This window comes from Mustela erminea, chromosome 7 (assembly GCF_009829155.1).
Source record: "Mustela erminea isolate mMusErm1 chromosome 7, mMusErm1.Pri, whole genome shotgun sequence".
Classification (NCBI taxonomy): domain Eukaryota; kingdom Metazoa; phylum Chordata; class Mammalia; order Carnivora; family Mustelidae; genus Mustela; species Mustela erminea.
Window position 1 is genome coordinate 82,533,241 of NC_045620.1, and position 22,647 is coordinate 82,555,887.

The 22,647-nt window shown below is 35.1% G+C and overlaps 1 protein-coding gene across 6 annotated transcripts in view; it reads right to left on the reverse strand.

The window, feature by feature from the left end:
- WDPCP (WD repeat containing planar cell polarity effector) overlaps positions 1 to 22,647 on the reverse strand; it is a 518,631-nt gene that overhangs the window by 288,708 nt on the left and 207,276 nt on the right. For all 6 annotated transcript variants that reach the window (XR_004287790.1, XM_032352246.1, XM_032352244.1 and 3 more), the window contains one exon: positions 19,401 to 19,524. Coding sequence is in view for 5 of the 6 variants with exons in the window: in XM_032352246.1 (XP_032208137.1) it covers positions 19,401 to 19,524 (124 nt within the window). In the remaining variant the exon portion in view is untranslated. The remainder of the gene's footprint in view (positions 1 to 19,400; positions 19,525 to 22,647) is intronic.

The following is a 22,647-nucleotide window of genomic DNA, read 5'->3' on the forward strand; positions in this document are numbered from 1 at the left end:
AGTTATAAAGGTGATTGAAAAAAACCTGAGGTGAATTTTTTTTATAATCCTGGGGAGAGAAGATTTAAGAATTAAGAAACCATAATGTAGGACATTCATATATTAGTTAAGCTTATCAAATTCCTCAAGGAACAACAACAAAATGCATGTACTAGATTAAAAAACAAATGGTAATTTGGGGGAAAATATCTGCATATGAAAGATAATAATACCCAAAGTTTGTTTAAAAATCCATAAAAAAGATAGAAATTCCAATGGAATGGATAGACAGTCTGTGAAAAAATTACAAATGGTCAATACTTTAGAAAGATCCACACATATCCAACAAAGATATGTACATGAATAGCAACATTTCTTATAACAGTCCTAAACTAGACACAACAGAAATGTCCCTGAACAGTAGATGGATAAATAAAATGTCATATATTCTAACAGTATATGTCATGAAAAGATAATATATAGCTGCCCAGTTTTCCCAGCACCATTTATTGAAGAGACTGTCTTTTTTCCACTGTATATTTTTTCCTGTTTTGTCGAAGATTATTTGACTATAGAGTTGAGGGTCCATATCTGGGCTCTCTACTCTGTTCCACTGGTCTATGTGTCTGTTTTTATGCCAGTACCATGCTGTCTTGGTGATCACAGCTTTGTAGTAAAGCTTGAAATCAGGTAATGTGATGCCCCCAGTTTTATTTTTGTTTTTCAACATTTCCTTAGCGAATCGGGGTCTCTTCTGATTCCATACAAATTTTAGGATTATTTGCTCCAGCTCTTTGAAAAATACCGGTGGAATTTTGATCGGAATGGCATTAAAAGTATAGATTGCTCTAGGCAGTATAGACATTTTAACAATGTTTATTCTTCCAAGAGAATGGAATGGTCTTCCATCTTTTTGTGTCTTCTTCAATTTCTTTCATGAGTGTTCTGTAGTTCCTTGAGTACAGATCCTTTTCCTTTACCTCTTTGGTTAGGTTTATTCCCAGGTATCTTATGGTTCTTGGTGCTATAGTAAATGGAATCGATTCTCTAATTTCCCTTTCTGTATTTTCATTGTTAGTGTATAAGAAAGCCACTGATTTCTGTATGTTGACTTTGTATCCTGCCACGTTGCTGAATTGCTGTATGAGTTCTAGTAGTTTGGGGGTGGAGTCTTTTGGGTATTCCATATAAAGAATCATGCCATCTGCAAAGAGAGAGAGTTTGACTTCTTCATTACCAATTTGGATACCTTCTATTTCCCTTTGTTGTCTGATTGCTGTTGCTAGGACTTCTAATACTATGTTGAACAAGAGTAGTGAGAGTGGGCATCCTTGTCGTGTTCCTGATCTCAAAGGGAAGGACACAAGCTTTTTCCCATTGAGGATGATATTTGCTGTGGGTCTTTCATAGATACATTTGATGAAGTTCAGGAATGTTCCCTCTATCCCTATACTTTGAAGCGTTTTAATCAGGAACGGATGTTAGATTTTGTCAAATGCTTTTTCTGCATTAATTGAGAGGACCATGTGGTTCTTCTCTCTTCTCTTATTAATTTGTTGTATCACATTGATTGATTTGCGGATGTTGAACCATCCTTGTAGCCCAGGGATGAATCCCACCTGGTCATGGTGGATAATCTTTTTAATGTGCTGTTGGATCCTGTTTGCTAGGATCTTGTTGAGAATCTTAGCATCCATATTCATCAGTGATATTGGTCTGAAATTCTCCTTTTTGGTAGGGTCTTTGCCTGGTTTGGGGATCAGGGTAATGCTGGCTTCATAGAAAGAGTCTGCTTCAATTTTTTGAAACAGCTTCAGGAGAATAGGTGTTATTTCTTCTTTGAAAGTTTGGAAGAATGAAACTCAACCAATCTCTTACACCGTACACAAAGATAAACTCAAAATGGACAAAAGACCTCAATGTGAGACAGGAATCCATCAGAATCCTAGAGGAGAACATAGGCAGTAATCTCTTCGATATCAGCCACAGCAACTTCTTTCAAGATATGTCTCCAAAGGCAAAGGAAACAAAAGCGAAGATGAACTTTTGGGACTTCATCAAAATCAAAAGCTTCTGCACAGCAAAGGAAACAGTCAAGAAAACAAAGAGGCAACCCACAGAATGGGAGAAGATATTTGCAAATGACAGTAGAGACAAAAGGTTGATATCCAGGATCTATAATGAACTCCTCAAACTGAACACACACAAAACAGACAATCATATCAAAAAATGGGCAGAAGATATGGACAGACACTTCTCCAATCAAGACATACAAATGGCTATCAGACACATGAAAAAATATTCATCATCACTAGCCATCAGGGAGATTCAAATTAAAACTACATGGAGATATCACCTTACACCAGTTAGAATGGCCAAAATTAGCAAGACAGGAAACAACATGTGTTGGAGAGGATGTGGAGAAAGGGGAACCCTCTTACACTGTTGGTGGGAATTCAAGTTGGTGCAGCCTCTTTGGAGAACAGTGTGGAGATTCCTCAAGAAATTAAAAATAGAACTTCCCTATGACCCTGCAATTGCACTACTGGGTATTTACCCCAAAGATACAGATGTAGTGAAAAGAAGGGCCATCTGTACCCCAATGTTTATAGCAGTGATGGCCATGGTTGCCAAACTGTGGAAAGAACCAAGATGCCCTTCAAGGGATGAATGGATAAGGAAGATGGGGTCCATATACACTATGGAGTATTATGCCTCCATCAGAAAGGACGAATACCCAACTTTTGTAGCAACATGGACGGGACTGGAAGAGATTATGCTGAGTGAAATAAGTCAAGCAGAGAGAGTCCATCATCATATGGTTTCACTTATTTGTGGAGCATAACAAAAAGCATGGAGGACATGGGGAGTTAGAGGGAAGGGGGTTGGGGTAAATTGGAAGGGGAGGTGAATCATGAGAGACTATGGACTCTGAAATACAATCTGAGGGGTTTGAAGTGGCGGGGGGGTGGGAGGTCGGGGTACCAGGTGGTGGGTATTATAGAGGGCACAGATTTCATGGAGCACTGGGTGTGGTGAAAAAATGATACTGTTATGCTGAAAATAAATAAATGAAAAAAATTAACAAAAAGATAATATAATATTTGGTAATAAAAATGAACCTACTACAACATGTACTACTCTCACAAATACAATGTTGAGTACAAAAGGCAAACACGATAGAAAATAAAAAATAAAATTTCACTCATATAAGGTTCAAAAGGAAGTAATACTAATCTATGCTGTCAGAATTTAGGATAGTGGTTATCTTTGGAAAGGAGAGAGGATGATCGGGCAGTGTCAAAAGGGGGGTTCCAGAAGTGCTACTAAGGGGCTCTTGGGTGGCTCAGTGGATTGGGCCTCTGCCTTAGGCTCAGGTCATGATCTCAGGGTCCTGGGATCAAGTCCCACATCGGGCTCCTGGCTTAGTGGGGAGCCTGCTTCCCCCCCCACTCTCTCTGCCTGCCTCTCTGCCTACTTGTGATCTTTCTGTGTCAACTAAATATATAAATAAAATCTTAAAAAAAAAAAAAGAAGTGCTAGTAAAGTTCTATTTCTTTACTGGGTCAGTGGTTATGTACGATAATTCATTTACAATTTGCTCATTTTTCTGAGTATATGTTAATGCAAGAAAACATTTTCAAAAAGTAATTTATTTGAGGAAAAACCAATAACAAAAAATAACAGTGAAACAAATCAATACCATATATGATTTCATTACTCTACTAAATCTATGTCTCATATTGTATATAAGTTTTCTTGGGAATGAATGGATAAAGAAGATGTGGTTTATATGTATACAATGGAATATTATTCAACCATAGGAACGAAGGAAATCCTAGTATTTGCGACAACATGGATGGACCCTGAGGGTAGTACACAAAATGAGAAAACTCAGAGAAAGACAAATAGTGTGTCATATCATTTACATATGTAATCTGAGTAAAAAGTCAAACTCATAGAAACAGAAACCAAAGAAGTGGTTGCCAGGGGCTGTAGGGTAGGGAAAACAGGAAGCTGTTTATAAAAGGGCATAAACTTTTTGCTCTAAGATGAATAAGGTCTCAGGATTTAATGTATAACATGGTTACTATAGTTGATAATACTGTACTGTCTTATTGAAATGTGCTAAAGGGTATAACTTAAATGTACTCACCAAAACTAAGTAAATAAATATGTGAGGTGATGCATGTATTCAATAACTAGATGAGAGGAATTTCTCCCCCCCACTTTTTTGCTATTTTTTAAATTTAAACACAGGAGCAGCCAATTATATAAGCCAATTAATAACAAAATAAAGAAACACATTGATAATAATACAATAATAGTTGGGGACTTTAACACTCCACTCACAGCAATGGGCAGATCATCTAAACAGAAGATCAACAAGGAAACAATGGCTTAGAATGACAAACTGGGCCAGAGGGGCTTAACAGATATATTCAGAGCATTTCATCCTAAAGCAGCAGAAAACACATTCTTTTAGAATATGCATGGAACATTCTCCAGAATAGTTCACATACTGAGTCATCAATCTTAGGCCCCAACCAGTAGAAAAAGACTGCTATCATACCATGCATATTTTCAGACCACAAGGCTATGAAACCTGAAATCAACAAGAAAAAATTTGGAAAGACAACAAATACCTGGAGAGTAAAGAATATCCTACTACAGAATGAATGGGCTGACTAGGAAATTAAAGAAGAAATTAAAAAATACATGGAAACAAATGAAAATGAAAACATGACAGCTGAAACCTTTGAGATACAGCAAAGGCAGTCAGACATATGAAGGAAATATATAGAAATATAGGCCTTTCTCAGGAAGCAAAAGTCTCAAATACACAACCTTACACCTAAAGACCTGGAGAAGGAACACCAAATAAAGCCTAAAACCAGCAGACATAGGGAAATTATTAAGATTAGAACAGAAATCAATGATAGAGAAATTAAAAAAAAAAAAAAACCAATGAAGCTAGCAGCTGGTTCTCTGAAAGAATTAACAAAACTGGTAAACTTCTTGCCAGACTTATAAAGAGAAAGAACCAAATAAATAAAATCAGGACTGAAAGACAAGAGATCACAACCAACATCACAGAAATAAAAAAAGTTATATGAGATGATTATGAGCAATTATACACCAATAAATTGGGCAATCTTGAAGAAATGATAAATTCCTAGAAATATATAAACTACCAAAACTGAAACAGGAAGAAAGAGAAAACTGAACAGAACCATAACTATCAAAGAAATTGAATCAGTAATCAAAATCTCCCAACAAAAGAAACTCCAGAGTCAGATAGCATCACAGGTGAATTCTACAAGGCACTTAAAAGAAGAATGAATTATCTACTTTTCTTAAACTATTCCAAAAAACAGAAATGGAAGGAAAACTTCCAAACTCTTTCCATGAGGCCAGTGTTACCTTGATTCCAAATAAGAAAAAGACTCCACAAAAAGGGGAATTACAGTCCAATATCCCTGGTGAACATGGATGCAGAAATTCTCACCAAGATACTAGCCAATAGAATCCAACAGTAAATTAAAAGGATTATTCATGGTGACCAAGTGGAATTTATTCCTAGGCTACAGGGGTGGTTCAATATCTGCTAATCTATCAACGTGATACACCACGATAAAAAAAAAAAAGGGTAAGATCCATATGGATCTCTCAATAGCTGCAGAAAAAGCATTTAGAAAACACAGCATACTTTGATAAAAACCCTAAGCAAAGTAGAAATAGAGCAAAAGGACCTTAACATCATGAAGGCTACAAAGTAAAGTCCTACAGCTGGTATCATTCTCAATAGGGAAAAACTGAGAGCTTTTCCACTGAGGTCAGGAACTCAACAGGGATGTCCACTCTTACCACAGCTGTTTAACACAGTACTAGAAGACAGAGCCTCAGCAGTCAGACAACAAAAGGCATCCGAATCATCAAGGAAGAAGTTAAATTTCACTCTTCACAAATGACATGATACTCCATGTAGAAAACCCAAAGACTCCCAACCAAAAAACTGGTAGAACTAATACACGAATTCAGCAAAGACACAGGATATAAAATCAACCTACAGAAATTTGTTGCATTTCTATACACCAACAATAAAGCAGCAGAAAATTAAGAAATCGATCTCATTTACAACTATACCAAAAAATGTTAAGATACCTAGGAATAAACCTAACCAAAGTGGTAAAAAATCTGTATTTTGAAAACTAGAAAACACTTATGAAAGAAAATGAAGAATACACAAATAATGGAAAAATATCTATGCTCATGGATTAGAAGAACAAATACTATTCAAATGTCTATACTACCCAAAGCAATCTACACATCAGTCCAACCTTGATCAAAATAACACCAGCATTTTTCGGACAACTAGAACAAATAATCCTAACACTTGTATAGAATCAGAAAAGACCCCAAAGAGCCAAAGTAATGCTAAAAAACAAAAGCAAAGCAGGAGGCATCATTACTCTAGACTTCTAGCTATAGTACAAAGCTGTAATCACCAAGACAGTATGGTACTGGCACAAAAACAGACATACAAATCAATGGAACAGAACAGAGAACCAAGAAATGGACCCACAGCTATGGTCAACTAATCTTCAACAAGGCAACAAAGAATATCCAATGGAAAAAAGACAGTCTCTTTAACAACGGTATTGAGAAACGTGGACAACGACATGTAGAATGAAACTGGACCACTTCCTTATACCATATACAAAAATAAACTCAAAATGGACAAAAGCTCTAAATGTGAGACAGGAAACCATCAAAATCCTACAGGAGAACACAGGCAGCAACCTCTGATATCATCTGAAGTAATTTCTTACTAGATATGTCTCCTGAGGCAAGGTAAACAAACAAAAATAAACTATTGGGATTTCACCAAGATAAAAAGCTTCTGCATAGTGAAGGAAACAATCAACAAAACTAAAAGACATCCAATAGAATGGGAGCAGATATTTGCAAATGACATATTTGATAAAGGGCTAATATCCAGAATATCTATATCTATCTATATATAATCTATACAAGACTCCTCAAAATTAACACCCCAAATATAAATAATACAGTTAAGAAATAGGCAGAAGACATGAACAGACAGACATTTCTCCAAAGAAGACAAAAAATGGCTAACAGATGCATGAAAAATCCTCATTATCACTTATCGTCAGGGAAATAAAAATCAAACCCACTTTCTAATCATTTTCTAATGGACAAAAGATATTGAGACATTTCACCAGACACGATCTACTAATGGCAAATAATTGTATAAAAAGATACTCAATTCAACATCATTATCCATTAGGGCAATGGAAAGTAAAGCGACACTGAGATATCACTACATACCTTTCAGAATGACTAAAATACAAAACAGAGGCTAAGATGTGAGGATTGAATCTGATGTTCATAAAGCCCTCAGCTTTAACTAGCACACCTTAAATAATAGCCATTCACACAAGACAAATAGCTCATTCATATATATATATATATTCATATATAATTCATTCATATCTAATTCATACATATATATATATATATACACACACACAAATGCATACATTTCCCATATATATATCTGCCCATATATATATCTGGGAAATATATGCAATAACCATTAGTAAAAAAAGAAAATAGTATTAGAGCAGATGGGCACAGAGAGTATATGAGAAATCTCTATACTTTCCTCTCAATTTTCCTGTGAACATAACTGCTCTAAGAATAGTTTATTAATTATTAAAAAAGAACTTTAATAGAAAGAATACATAAAAAATAAAAGCAGAAAGATGCCAAATTCTACCTATTTAATTGTCAATGTTTTAATATACTGATTTTTCAACGGTGGGTATTATAAGTAATTTCACAAAAAGGTGAGGGGAATATTTGACTATATCAAGAATAACTTCTGACTCAGTAATTCCACTATTAGGAATTTATTCATTCAATGTTTTAATATACTGATTTTTCAGCGGTGGGTATTATAAGTAATTTCACAAAAAGGTGAGGGGAATATTTGACTATATCAAGAATAACTTCTGACTCAGTAATTCCACTATTAGGAACTTATTCTTAGGAAATAATCAGATAAATGCACAAAGGGGTGTGTGTGTGTGTGTGTGTGTGTGTGTGTGTGTGTATGAATATGATGATTATAGCATTGTTTATAGCAGCAAAACATTAGAAATAATCCATGTCCATAGATAGGTTGAATCAATTATGGTGATGCATCCTTATAATGCAAGATGTGAATCTATATTTATTGACATGCAAAAACGGAAATGATATTATTTTGAGAAAAAAAATGTTACTTTTGCAGTCAGAAAGCTATTTTTATTTTTGAAAAAATGTAGCTTAGTGTTCTAAAAACTATATTGACAACACACAGTTCTCTGGATCAGGAAAAGTTGAATTAATGGAAGGGCTTTAGGGTTAAACAACATTTATTTATAAAACCTATGAACTAAAGACAAATACATATCCTTGCATAGTAGTAACGACATGTGATCAGAGCGCCCATTAAAGATTTTTCCAAAGTAATGTCTCTTTTCCAATCACTTCAACAATGCTGAGGGCCACATGTTAGTTTTCTAAGGAAAGCTAATATTTGTTACCTCCCCAAAATTTAGACAGACACACCTTAGTTCTACAGGTACTGACAAAACTTAAGTTTCTCCTTCTAGCAAATGTAATGAGATAGTTAATAAGGATCAGAATATATAGCAAGCTGAGTATTATTATTTGAACATGGTTATCAGTAGGAAAGGAATGGGAAGAGGAGAGAATTCAAAAACTAGGAACAGAATGGTACTTATCTTGTTTCCTCCAGAAGGAGACAGATGGGTGAGAGTACTTACTAGAATCAGAAATAAAGTTACATCATCTGTTCATAGTTTTTTGAGTTTTATGAAGTTTAAATATACAATAAAAGGATAAAGAATTATTAAGGTTGTGACTACACTTTATCAAACACAAAGGAAGCAAATATATTTTATGTAAAGGTAGACATATTCTGAAATTTACTTATTAATGTTCATTCATTATATGTCATGGTCTTTTCTTGAGCCATGAGATCTGCAAATGTAGTAACATCTGCCTAATAAACTGTTGGTTGTATTTTCTCTGAATGTTTCCCTTCAGAACTGAACAAGGTAGAATATCAAAGCAGAATTTCTCCTAGACTTCACAAAGCATTCAAGAGTGTCAATAGCCAAGAATCACTCTCTCTCTCTTACTAGCTACAGTTTGCACATACCGTGCATGTCCTTCACCACATAGTAAGATATCTTTGATTTTTACCATATTGGTAAAGGCTATCCTCATCCTTCAGCTTTAATACAGCTGTAACTTTGTAAAAGAAGTGTCCATAGTCATTTCTAGTACATACCAATTGCTGCTAGGGGGTATACTCAAAAGTACCTAAAGGTCAATTTAATATAAGGAATGTGAACAGGTCCTAGAGTCTTTTAATCCATCATTGCCAAATGAAAGAGATTAAGACTTCATGACAAGAAGTATGAGGAGGCCATCAGCCGGGGCCAGATTAGCATGTGAAGTCAACAAATGCCCTGATTAGGGGGTTCTTGGGTGACTCAGTTGGTTGAACATCCAACTCTTCTTTTGGCTCAGGTCATGATTTTAGGGTCATGAGATCAAGTCCCAAGTGAGGCTCTGTGCTTAAGATTCTCCCTTCCTTTCTGCCCCTCCCATTCTACTCTCTCTCTTTCTCAATCTCTCTTAAAAAAAAAAAAAAAGTCAGATTTGGGGCACCTGGGTGGCTCAGTTGGTTGAGCGAATGCCTTCAGCTCAGGTCATGATCCTGGAGTCCCGGGATCGAGCACCGCATCACACTCCCAGCTCCATGGGGAGTCTGCTTCTCCCTCTGACTGTCTCCTCGCTCATGCTCTCTCTCACTGTCTCTCTCTCAAATAAATAAATAAAATATTAAAAAAAAAAAGTCAGGTTTTCAGACACAATTCACTCACTCATAAACACAGCCTTTTACCCAGGTCCTAGAATATCATTCATTGAATAAAGGTACCAGAGAAAACAGTGGGGAGTTGAATGCAAGAGAAACTGAGAGTGGCAAACAGTCCCAAAAAGACAACTCAACTGGAATTTTGGTGGAAAACAAATTTTGTACATCACAGATGAAAAGATAACTAATGAATAATAACTAATAAAAGTCTTAAGATTCATCCATTCAATTTGATGCCTAACACGCAGACCATCCCCACTTTTAGCTCAACCCCTAGAATGAATCCAGTCTATTTCTCTCACACTGGACAAAAGAGAGTTCCCTAAGGCCAATACAGTAATTCTAGTAAGACAGAATGGTTATTGGGGTGACTGGGTGGCTCAGTGGGTTAGAACCTCTGCCTTCAGCTCGGGCCATGGTTCTAGGGTCCTGGGATCGAGCCCTGTGTAAGGCTCTTTGCTCAGCGGGGAGGATACTTCCTCCTCTCTCTCTCTCTCTGCCTGCCTCTCTGCTGACTCGTGATCTGTATCTGTTAAATAAATAAATAAAATCTTAAAAAAAAACACACACACACATACAGAACGGTTATTATCATAACTTTCCAAAGAATCATGGTTTTCTTTTAACAATGCAGCTTTTACCCCTTTTGATTTTTAGATACAATATCTGAGGCAGAATATGAGCAACAAAAACAAAATGTAAGGACTTACTTCACTGGTATAGTTACATACACAGAAGTAATGCTGTAAGGAATGCCAGATTGCCAAACAAAATGCGGTTTGAATGTTTGGGCCATACCTCTGACTAACTACAGAAGGGGAACATTAAGGAAGAGCCAAGTATATAAAATTTGTTCATGAAATGACCCTCAATTTATTTTTACCTATACTCTGCCAATTTTGTTTGGTATCCTAGTTTACTAATTAGGATCATAAACTTTTTCAAATTGCCATTATGGTAGAGGCCCCTCACCCCTTGGCAGAAATCCAAATACCCAGAATTTTCCTTCCCAACCAGTCCTAACTGGGCCCACATGAAAACCAGCTCCTTCAGGTATAAAAGCACATCTTTCTAGGTGCTTTTAGTTAAAGGGCTTGAGGTTTTACTGTTGTTCCCTTCTGCTTATTTTCCCTTCTTGTTCTTTCATCTTTTTTCTTAATAAAAAAAAAAAAATCTGTTCACGTGTGTCGGCCACTTTCTAAAGGCCACAATAAATGTTTTAAATCTGAGTACCATATCAAAGAGTAAAAGTCTCTTGGAATGTCATCATAGTCAATCAACCCTCCTGGGATTCTTTTCTTTTAAAATTTCATGTACTCAATAATTACAACTATGTAACTAAATAGGCATCTGAAAAAAGACTTAAAGAAAAACAACGGAAAAAAAATTGTATGAGTATAGTGATGGAACTGCATATAAAAATATCTTGGAGGGGCACTTGGGTGGCTCACTTGTTAAGAGTCCGCCTTCTGCCCAAGGTTATGATCCCAGGGTCCTGGGATGGAGCCCCACATCAGGCTCCCTGCTCAGTGGGAAGCCTGCTTCTCCCTCTCACTCCCCCTGTTTGTATTCCCTCTCTTGATTTCTCTATTAAATAAATAAAATCTTAAAAATACATATATCTTGGGACTGTAGCTTACTTCATGGGAAAAATGTTAATTACTAATTTAATTTTTTAGAGGTTATAGAGCTATTTCAGATCTTCTATTTCTTTTTTTTTTTTTTTAAGATTTTATTTATTTATTTGTCAGAGAGAGAGCGAGCGAGAGCGAGCATAGGCAGACAGAGTGGAAGGCAGAGTCAGAGGGAGAAGCAGGCTCCCTGCGGAGCAAGGAGCCCGATGTGGGACTCGATCCCAGGACGCTGGGATCATGATCTGAGCGGAAGGCAGCTGCTCAACCAACTGAGCCACCCAGGCGTCCCTTCTATTTCTTTTTTAGTTAGTTTTGGTTATTTTTATATTTCTAAAAAAATTTCCCTATCTTCTAATTTTTCAAGATTTTTGTAATGAAGTTGTTCATAGTAAACAGGATTATTTCAATATTTAAAACCCTCTGGTATGTCTATCATTAGCTCCCTTTTATATTCCTAATACTGTTCACTACTTTTCTATTTTACTAATCTTTTCAAAAAACAAATGCTTAGCTTTATTAATCCTCTTACTGCCTTCTTTGTTACTTAATTTCTGAACTTTTTATTATTTCCTTTTCCACTTTCTTTGAGGGTATTTTACTGATACTTTAAAAATTTCTTAAATTGCATAGCTCTTTCAGTTTTTCTTCTTTTCATCATTAACAGTTAAGCCTATGTATTTCCCTTTATAACTGCTTCAGAACTCACCTCTGAATTGCTCACTGAAACCCAACATGTCCAAAACTAATCTCAGGTTGTTTTCCCACACACCTATTCTTTCTGTGGTTTTGCCAGTCTTGTCAATGGAACTCCATTTCAAGCTCTAGTCCAAACATTTGATGTCATCTTTGACTTCTCTATCATATTCTTCATCCAGTCTATCAGCAAATGCTGTCAGCAAAACTTTCAATATATCCAAAATCCAACCACTGTCCTCATCCCTTTTGCTGCCTACCTGCTCTGAATTGTCACTATTTCTCACTTAGTTATTTCAGTAGACTCCCAAATGCCCTTATCCTTCAAAAGTCTATTCCTGACCATTTGAGGGACTTATTCACTCATTGATTCCAAGTCATCTACTGACTTTCCCTACTATTCAAGAGAAAAATCTCAACTCCTTATGACAGGCAACAAAATCCTAGATCACCAAGCCACTTGCTACCTTTCTGACCCATTCTCTTATTATTCTGCCATTCTGTTTACTGCTCCAGTGAAACAGCTGGGATTTAACTTCTAGCTCACCTTCTTAGGGAGGCCTTCCCTGACAACTTTATTTAAACTGCAGTCCACTCACTCCACCATTCAATATTTCCCTAACCACTGTCTCTGCTTTGTTCATCTTTGTGGAACATATCATTATCTAATATACTATATATTTTACCTACTTATTTACATATTGTTTCTTTCACTATAATGTAAACTTAATGATGCCATAGATTTGTATATATGTGTCTGTTTTGTTCTTTGCTATAGTCCTAGTTCTAACAATAGTGCTGGCATGTGGCACTCAGTAATTAATTACTGAGTAAAGACAACTAACTAATCCTTTGAAAGTTTTAAGGACTTATGGCCTACGACGTGGTCAATTTTAAAAATGTTTTTCTTTGTTCCTGAGAAAAGTATAGTCTCCAATGTTGTATACAGTACTCTATATATGTCCATTAAATCAAGCTTTTAATTATATTGTTCTAATCTTGTATTTCCTTACTGATTATTTTATTTGCTTAATCTATCAATTACCACATGAAAGTAATTAGAATCTGCAACTGTAACAGTGGATTTATCAATTTATTTCATCTGTATTTAACCTATGTTTTATACATTTAGAATTGTTTTATCTTCCTGAATAAGAATCGATAAACAGTTTTTCTGCCAATATTGATCTCTAGTAATCCCTACCAATAATTTTGCTCTGAAGACTATTTCTATAACATTACTAGCTCTTTTTTGGCTATACCTAGTACACTTTTTTCCCATTCTCTAGTTTTTAAACTTGTTTTATGTGTCTCTTGTAAAAACTTACAAGAAAAATGTTTCAACCATTTTTGCACATCAAAAATTTAGAGGGGCACCTGGGTGGCTCAGTGGGTTAAAGCCTCTGCCTTCGGCTCAGGTCATGATCCCAGAGTCCTGGGATCGAGCCCCCGCAGGAAGCCTGCTTCCCTTCCTCTCTCTCTGCCTGCCTCTCTGCCTACTTGTGATCTCTGTCTGTCAAATAAATAAATAAAAATCTTAAAAAAAAATTAAAAAAAAGAAAAATTTAGATCAGTTACATTGATAATGATTATTGATTTTAAAAACTGATTTCTACAACCTCATTGTCTGTTTTCTGTTTTTTTTTTTTTTTTTAAATGTTTCTTCCCTGTATATGTTGTACCCTCCCCCAGTTCTTGCCTTCTTTTGGGATGAATTTTTTCTCATCCAACATTTTCACTATATTTGTTTGAAAATTATGTACTCTATTTTTTTAGTGATTACCCTAGAAATTCTACCTTATGTATTTCATTTAATAAATTCTAGTATTAATCAGTATCTTTATTTTCCTCTTAAAAAGTATAAAGACCAGAGAATGCTTTAACTTCATTCGTTTTTCTAAAAAAAATTCCCCTATCACATTATTATTATTATTATTATTATTATTATTTTCATTGGTTTTTTTTTTTAAATCATTATCTTTATCTTAATTTTAAACCCTTGAATTAGACATGGGTATTTGTTCCATACTATCGATTTTTGTGTTCCCACAAGTTTAATATTCTTTTTGGCCCACCATTTCTTCTTGCTGTTCATACATTCTTCTCTTAGAGTTTAGAGAAGATGCTATCCTTCAATGGTACTAGACTGATGTGGGCATCTTGGATCCCATCGCCCACTCTTCTTGAGCCCTTGACAAAGCCTAGGCTTTTTTCCCAACACTTTAAGTATACAGCCTTTGTAAACCAAGGTCCTCCCTGCCAGGTGCCAGCACATGCCCTCAAGGCAAACTTACTCTTGTGGAATCAAGCATCCTTGTCATTTCAAACTCTGAGTGTTTCCCTTCGTTTCCTGCCAGCTCAACCTTGCTTTAAGCAAATATTTTAAATATATTATCCAGCATTGTCAGATGATCTGACCAGGAAGTTTTTCTCTGCAAATATTCTGTCTTAGTCCCTAAATATTCTTAGGTAACTGTTTTGATATTCATAGTCTTTGAACTGATTTCATATAATGGTTTTACTTACTGTGTATGCTCCATTAGTGAAAAATGTAACTGAAAAAGCCATTTAGAAATCAAATTGGTTAACAAATTTTTTAGTCCCAAATGATTTTTTGTCTATCATATATATTTATCATGTAAGTTAAGAACCATTTCAAAAGCTAAGAATAAAAAAAAAAAAGCTAAGAATAATTTCCAAAACACTACCCTTTTTTCCTCTAAGTATAAATATTGACTCTAACATAATGTATATTTCCCTTCAACACCTTATTATAAAAATTTTCAAACATCTAGGAAAGTTGAAAGAATATATTTAATAACTAGATTCTATCATCATTTTACAATATTGTTTTATCATATATCCATCCATCTCCCTTCCTACCAATTCATCTTACTTTTTGTTGATGTGTAAAGGAAATACAGACATTAATAAAGTCTACCTCAAAAATTTCACAAATATAATATTTTTATTTCTAGGCAATAAATCCCCCTTTCCCAACATTTTGTTTACTATTTTTTAAGAACTGAAAAGCATGACTCTGTGCCATAATCACCTAATACCATTTGAGTCAGAAAATAATAGTCTTATAGTTATGAAGGGAAATCAGTAGAATAAATTAATTTTAATCCTTTATAATATACTTCCACATTGGGAAAATAAGCTTCATATGTGGCACATTCATTTGAAATGTTTACCCTTTTATTTCATCAATATCTGGGGAGTTCCTATTATAGTTTCTATTTATTTATAATGAAAAGCTCTTCCTTTTTAACACTTTCCTCTTCAGTAGTTCTAGAGGACTAATCAATTTCATGAAGACAAAGAAGTGAACAACCAACTTCTGAACTTAACTTAGGCAGCTGAATTTGCCTTAGGCAGTGATATTGCCATTTATAATAAGAAACATGTATTTGGTCTTTGTCCCATTCCTGGCACAGAGTTCCTAAAATCCTTGGAACTTCCTAACTGAAAACAGAATCTTTTGTTATACATAACAAGCCCCTTTTAGCCACACTTGAGTTTGTATTACAGAGAAGACTGTGAAGGCCCCTAGGCTAGGGGCTGGTTGCCAGTGGAGACAAGCACTAGATTAGACGATTGGAAATTTCAGCCTCAACCCCATATCTAGGGCTGGGGAGAGGGGTTGGAGGTTGAATTATTACCATGGCCAATAATTTAATCAATCATGCCTATCTAATGAAGCCTGCATAAATATCCAAAAGGACTGGGATGAAAGAGTTTCTAAACTTGGTGAACATGTGGAGGTGCTCAGAGGGTAGCATTCCTGGAAAGGGAATGAGGCTTTACATCCTTCCCCATATAACTTGCCTTATGCATCTCTTCATCTGGCTGTTCACTTGCATCCTTTAACATATTCTTTAAAATACCAGCAATAGTAAGTAAACTGCTCTCCTGGGTTCTGTGAACCTGAGTAAGGGGTAGCAGGAAACTCTAACTGGTAGCCCAGTTGGACAGAAGTTGTGGGTAACCTGGGGTCTTCCTAATTGGAAATGGCAGCTGACATAGGGACACTACTGTGGGACTGATCCATTTACATGTGGAGTCTGTGCTTAACTCTGGTTAGTGTCAGAACTGAATTGAATTGTAGGACACTTAGCAGGTGTCTGAGAGTTGGTCAGTGTGGGGGAAAAAAAACACCCACACATCTGGTATCAGAAGTGTGAATATGAGAGTAAAGGAAAACACAATGAATTTTTTTCTAGACATCTTCTATAGATTAAGTATCCAGCTTAATGATTTTATGAATTAGACTGCATCACCTATTTAAAATTTTACTATCATAAACATTTTATTTAGCTATCATATATATTAATATTATACCCCTGCTTTCTATCTTCAATGTTAGGAGCAATGATTTACACATACAGAAAGCATTTCTTTATGAAAATTTATCATTTTGAACACATATAAAAAGCTGTTAAGAAAGGACACGAGAAATAAGTTTTAAAGTTTAGATTTCTTTGGATTTGGAGGAAGCCTGTCAAGATAATTTTTTAACTTGCTTAAAGACAAAAAGATCCATAGTCTTCCTCTAATGTCGAGATAAAAACAAAATTATGAGCAAAAATATTTTAATAATGCACATAGATAATTGTTAATTATCACAGATTCATACTATGACCTCACATTTTACATGCTGTATGAAATTAAAATCAGTGTAATATTTTATTCCTTATCTAAAGAGCCTAATCTGGACTCAGGCAATCTCAGTCCTCAGCTTTACCAATTAGTGACCTTAGGTACATCTCTACTCTCCACGGTGCTCCTTCTCTTCATCTTTAATTTAAAATCCTTTTTTTTTTTTTAAAGATTTTATTTATTTATTTGACAGAGAGAAATCACAAGTAGATGGAGAGGCAGGCAGAGAGAGAGGGAGGCAGGCTCCCCGCTGAGCAGAGAGCCCGACGCGGGACTCGATCCCAGGACCCTGAGATCATGACCTGAGCCGAAGGCAGTGGCTTAACCCACTGAGCCACCCAATTCTTTATGATGGTCTTTACTGTTTAGGATTTACTCCATTACCTAGTAACGTTTTTTTAGAGTATTAATATACTGGCTAGACAAGGTACAGGTTATAATGCAATTCTAGCACTCTGCAAATACAAAAAAGTATTTGGCCTGTTTCTCTTCCCCTAAGTAGGAGAACTTCTTGGCAGCAGATTAAACAAAAAAAAAATAATTCTAATTTAAGCTGTTTCATTTAATTTCTTATAAACGTACTCTTCTTTTTTCATAATGTCATACATAGCCTACTGTCAAAAGAACTAATAAACACTCATCATAACTGAAACAACTGCAAAGCATGCAAAAAAGAAAATGTGAAAAACGTAGTATACCCCAAGGAAAAACATTCAATTCCAAGTATAACCACACAAAGCTAGAGTCTAATAATAATGGCAACAACAGTAACAATAGTCACCTCATCAAAATACATCCAAAAAATAATTTGAATACTGCACCTGAGGAAAAATCAATGAACAAAAAATTGCACATTAGTAAAATGTCTGAACATCAGCAGGATATGAGCATGCTAGGGCCCAGCATTGTGAAATGTAAGGCTCATGCACAATTAAACCACTGCATAAAGTCAGAGAAGCCAGACATAGTGAGGCCACCAAAAATATGCCTCCAAAACATCTGTTTCATTTAAATCAAACTTTTGGGGGTCTTCAGGGAGGAGGTGAATTCATTAGTTTTCTCCAGAAACAAGGCAAACAAAATATAGTCAGAGCAAAGAACAAAGCCCTACGTCCAAATAAATGTGACATCAGTCCCAATATTTTTGGCATATGTTCACATGTAGAAGACTGCTTCATTCAGGATGAAGAGTCTCTTGAAATATGTTAAAGTCATTCAGATGAAAAGGCAAGATTCAATCACAGATTGTGATTCAAGCAATATATTAACATTTCTCAGCTTCCACAAAGACTTCCCTTTCCAAAGGCTTCCCTATTGGGTAGAGATTAAAGTGCCACTTAATAAATAGTTTATTTGTCAAATGATAATACACTCTTTACAGGGTTGTTCTGAGAAAAAAAGGAGACACTATACATAAATTTGCTTGAAAGAGTTAAAAAGAAGTATAACAGATTATAAATAAAATCAATATTCAACTCAAAGTAGTATTTCCTTTTGGTATATGAAGTTAATTCTATTACCTCCTATTATAAAATACATCATATATAAAAGTATACAATATATATTCAATTAAAAGAATAATAATTTTAATGGGCCCTGTTATATATTCTGCTTATGTTAAAAAAATGAAACATTACTAATACTTTGGAGGCTCCCATGTGCCAATTCCTATATTTCTCTTAACTTACCCTATATTATCCTAAATTTTGTGCTAATCACTTCTTTGATTTTATTTATAGCATTGACACATCTATATGTATCCTTAAACTATCTAGTCATCATCTATCTATATCCATCAATTCTCTTTCCATCCATCCATCCATCCATCTGCTTTTTGAACTTTATTATATGGAATATGCTATGTACTTGTCCTTCAACTTCTATAGTCTTTTTCTCAGAGTGATTTGACATTATTATCTAATTTTTCATAAAATCCCTAAGATTAAAGAAATCTATTATACCTTTTAGTGAAAATGAGGCACAGTGGGATTAGGAACTTGCCACATTATATGAGAGGACAATGGACAAATCTTTCTATCGTAATTCTGAAAGTAAAGCAAACCAATGACTATCTCAGAGCTTTATAGTACATTTATATTTTTATTTTCATTTAAAACTAAAACATTTCTCTAGTGCTAAGAGCACAATGAATATTTTAAAACTGACTTACCCCTCTCCAAAATTGAATATACATAGTTAGTACTATTTGCTTTCATATTAAAGGGGAAGTTATATTTAAATGTACTGATGATATAAAAGCCCTAAACAATATTCAAATATATTCCTTAAAAGGAAAACAAGAAGAAATTAAAGAATATCAAAAGGAGATTTGTTTTTTTCCTTAGGAATGGACTATTAGAAAACAGCCTAATTATGGAATATTCTAATTAAAGAAAATGGCTCATTAAATAGGTAATTAGTCTGACACTCATCAATTCCAAGATATTGTTCACCTGAGCAAGTGATGAAAGAATCTTCTTGCATATTTGCTGATTTCGTCTCTATATTCCAATATAGTTGTATCCAGGAGTGGTCTTGTTGGAGCATAAAAGGTTCCAAGGCTTGCCTCAAGCTGTGCTGTGGAATTCAAACATAGCAGCACTAAAACAAGTGAAACTCCTTCAATTACAACAGAATACTCATGTTTGCAGTCAGTCAGGTTTTGCAAACTTGGATGAAATGTGAGCTTGTTGCAGGAAAGATGAAATTAAAATATGACAGCTGGTACAAAAACAAACCTGTGTATAAACTTTCACTTGAGGCAAAGCTGACAATGACTCTGAGCAACAAAAAGCTGTCAAAACTGAAGAAATCCATAATGAATCAACCTCTCACCACAAATGGATAATTAAAACAGTGACTCATCAAAGTAACACAGTTTGAACTAGTATTTCCAGTAAAATCAATTCACAGTGTGCTCAACATTTATTCTCTTTAACTGAAAGGAGAAAACAAACTTTTTTGCATTGGGAATTGAAATAAGTATTAGAAGTGTTTTAAAAATAATATAAATGAAAATAGCCCTACTGGAGTAATAATATCTTTCTAAGACAATTTTTAAGAAACAGTGAAAGTCCCCATACTTTCCCTAAATCTCATCCTAAAAAACAAGATTGCTGTTTTTGTCCACGTGTGAAAGCTAATACCCCTGGGAGGGATGACATGCTAATCCGCTCTTGGATTAGCTCAACTGACACCTTTCTAGAAAAAAAAGGATTGGAGAGCAAGTTTTGATAAACCAGAGGGCTAGAGATTGGGAGAAAAAGGCACATTCTGCCTACTTCATAATTTTACCAAGCCATGCCTTTGGTGTGTTTTCTCCCAGAAATACCTAGAAGTTAAATAATTATAGTAATGGTGAAAGTTGTAGGAGAATGCTACGGTTCACAGTAAGACTCCATTGGTTTTTATGCTACTAGTGCTGGACTGAATAAACAATTTCTTATTTAGCAAAACTCTTTAGTTTTAGGCATATTTGGGTTTGAAAGTATTAACTACCTCATCAGAGTAATTGCTATGGACTTGGCTAAGCTGTTAGTAATTTCTTTCTTTTAATCTCAAATCTAGACAGTAAAGTAAGATGAACTTTGGGGGTATTTTCTTTCAAAGCAGCAGTCAATTTAGATTAAAATTGAATACAGCAATGCTATTGTGAAAACAAGCCAGATCCTCTTGCCATTGCTTGTTTTCTTGACAGCATGTACTTCTGAAATGTTCAAGCCTACATGGAATACTCATAACTCCCAGCACAGTTACAGATTCATTAGATAGCTCAGCTTGATGTTTAAGGCAGAAATGAAAATCTCAAAGATAACCACAACACAGCTACAAATAAAAGAGCTCAATGGGTTCCACTAATAAAAGGAAAACAAATTACCATGTCAAATTTGTTAGATTCAGATAGAATAAATCTCAATACAGAGGAATTCTGAATGTTTTAGAAATGTGTTTTACAGTTTACTTGAGGAATAATGCATATATCTACTTGAAATGTATATATTCCAATAATCCAGCATCATGCAAGTATTTTAATAGCCTAGTATCATACAAACTTTTTATCTCCCTACCTTCCCAAAAACAGCTCCTTGAAAATATCCTTTATTAAAGCAAGAATCTAATAATGCCCATTTGTGAATTCCCTAATTATCTTTCTTACAACACAAATTCACCAATGTGCTAGCAATTTCTCAGTGTCCTGAGGGAGAGTCAGTATTTTATTTTCTCTGTAATTCCCCAACTGTAAATTTAGGAGCTCTTGTATAGATTGTGTATACCGTAACAAGTTATCTTTACGGACTCTGCCTTTTTTTTTTTCCTACTATGTACCTAATCTTGAGAGTGTACCAATATAACATATAAATACTTGAGGTAACTCTGTAGGCAGACATATTACAGTAATATCTAGCATTTTGAAGTTATACTTTTTATTTTTAACTAATATTCATTGAGTACCTACAGTAGGCCAAGCACCGTCTGTGCTAGGCATTTTCTCATTGTAGAAATACTGGACCCTCCACAGAGGGACTGGACTACCTCCAAAAAGCACATTCAATTAACATTAAATATTTATTGTGGGCCTCCTGTGAGTTGGGACAAATCCCATGATGTGAACTTCCTGAAGGAACACGCCCTCTAAAATTACTACAATGGGGGCACCTGGGTGGCTCAGTGGGTTAAAGTCTCTGCCTTCGGCTCAGGTCATGATCTCAGGGTCCTGGGATCAGGCTCTCTGCTGGGCGGGAAGCCTACTTCCTCCCTCTCCTTTTGCCTGTCTCTCTGCCTACTTGTGATCTCTGTCTGTCAAATAAATAAATAAAATCTTAAAAAAACAAACAAAAAAAATTACTACAATGAAGGTTCTGTATAGAGTTTTATCTAAACACCATGTAATAAAATGGAATAAGAAAATCTATAAACATTCAAAGAAAATAGTAGGGAAAAAAGCTCTTCAGCAAAGACCTTTTGACATATTTCCTGTTTTCTCTATCTTATAAATTACCTAGGGACAGTTTCTCATTGGCTAGGAATTCTCATCATTAATGTCAATGCTTCCTGCAAAGATTTGAAATAAAGATCCAGGTGCAAGAACATTTAGCTGCATTTTGTATTAAGTAAATGACTTATAATAAAAATATCATACAGTGGATAATTGGCAAATATGAAAATGAATTTCATTATTGTATGTGGCACTTTATCGCCCCCCTTTTTTTTAAACAGTGTCATATCTGAGGGTGCCTGGCTGCCTCCAGTTGGTAGAGCATGCAACTCTGATTACAGGGTCATGAGTTTAAGTCCCAGGTTGGACCTACAGCTTACTTAAAAAAAAAAAAAAGAGAGAGAGAGAAAACAGTGTCTTATCCAAGATCCTATAGGCAGAATTACTTACTAAGGTTTCGAAAGTAGAGAAATCCAAACAGGCAGAGGGGTATCAGAACTACCAGTTAGAATGAAAACAAGGAACAGCTGCCGGAGCTACAATTCTCAATCTCTCTCTCTCTCTCTCTCTCTCACTCACACTCAAACACAATCAGTGGTAAGGATTATTCTCTGGACAAAAGACTTGGGTGGGACAGAAAAATATTTATGTCTAAAGTGAAGGAAGAATAAGGACTTTGTTTGGGGGCCTTTGTCTACCAGACCCTAGAGAATACATGTAAATCTTTTTTCCCTTTTTATTTTTTTTTAAGATTTATTTATTTA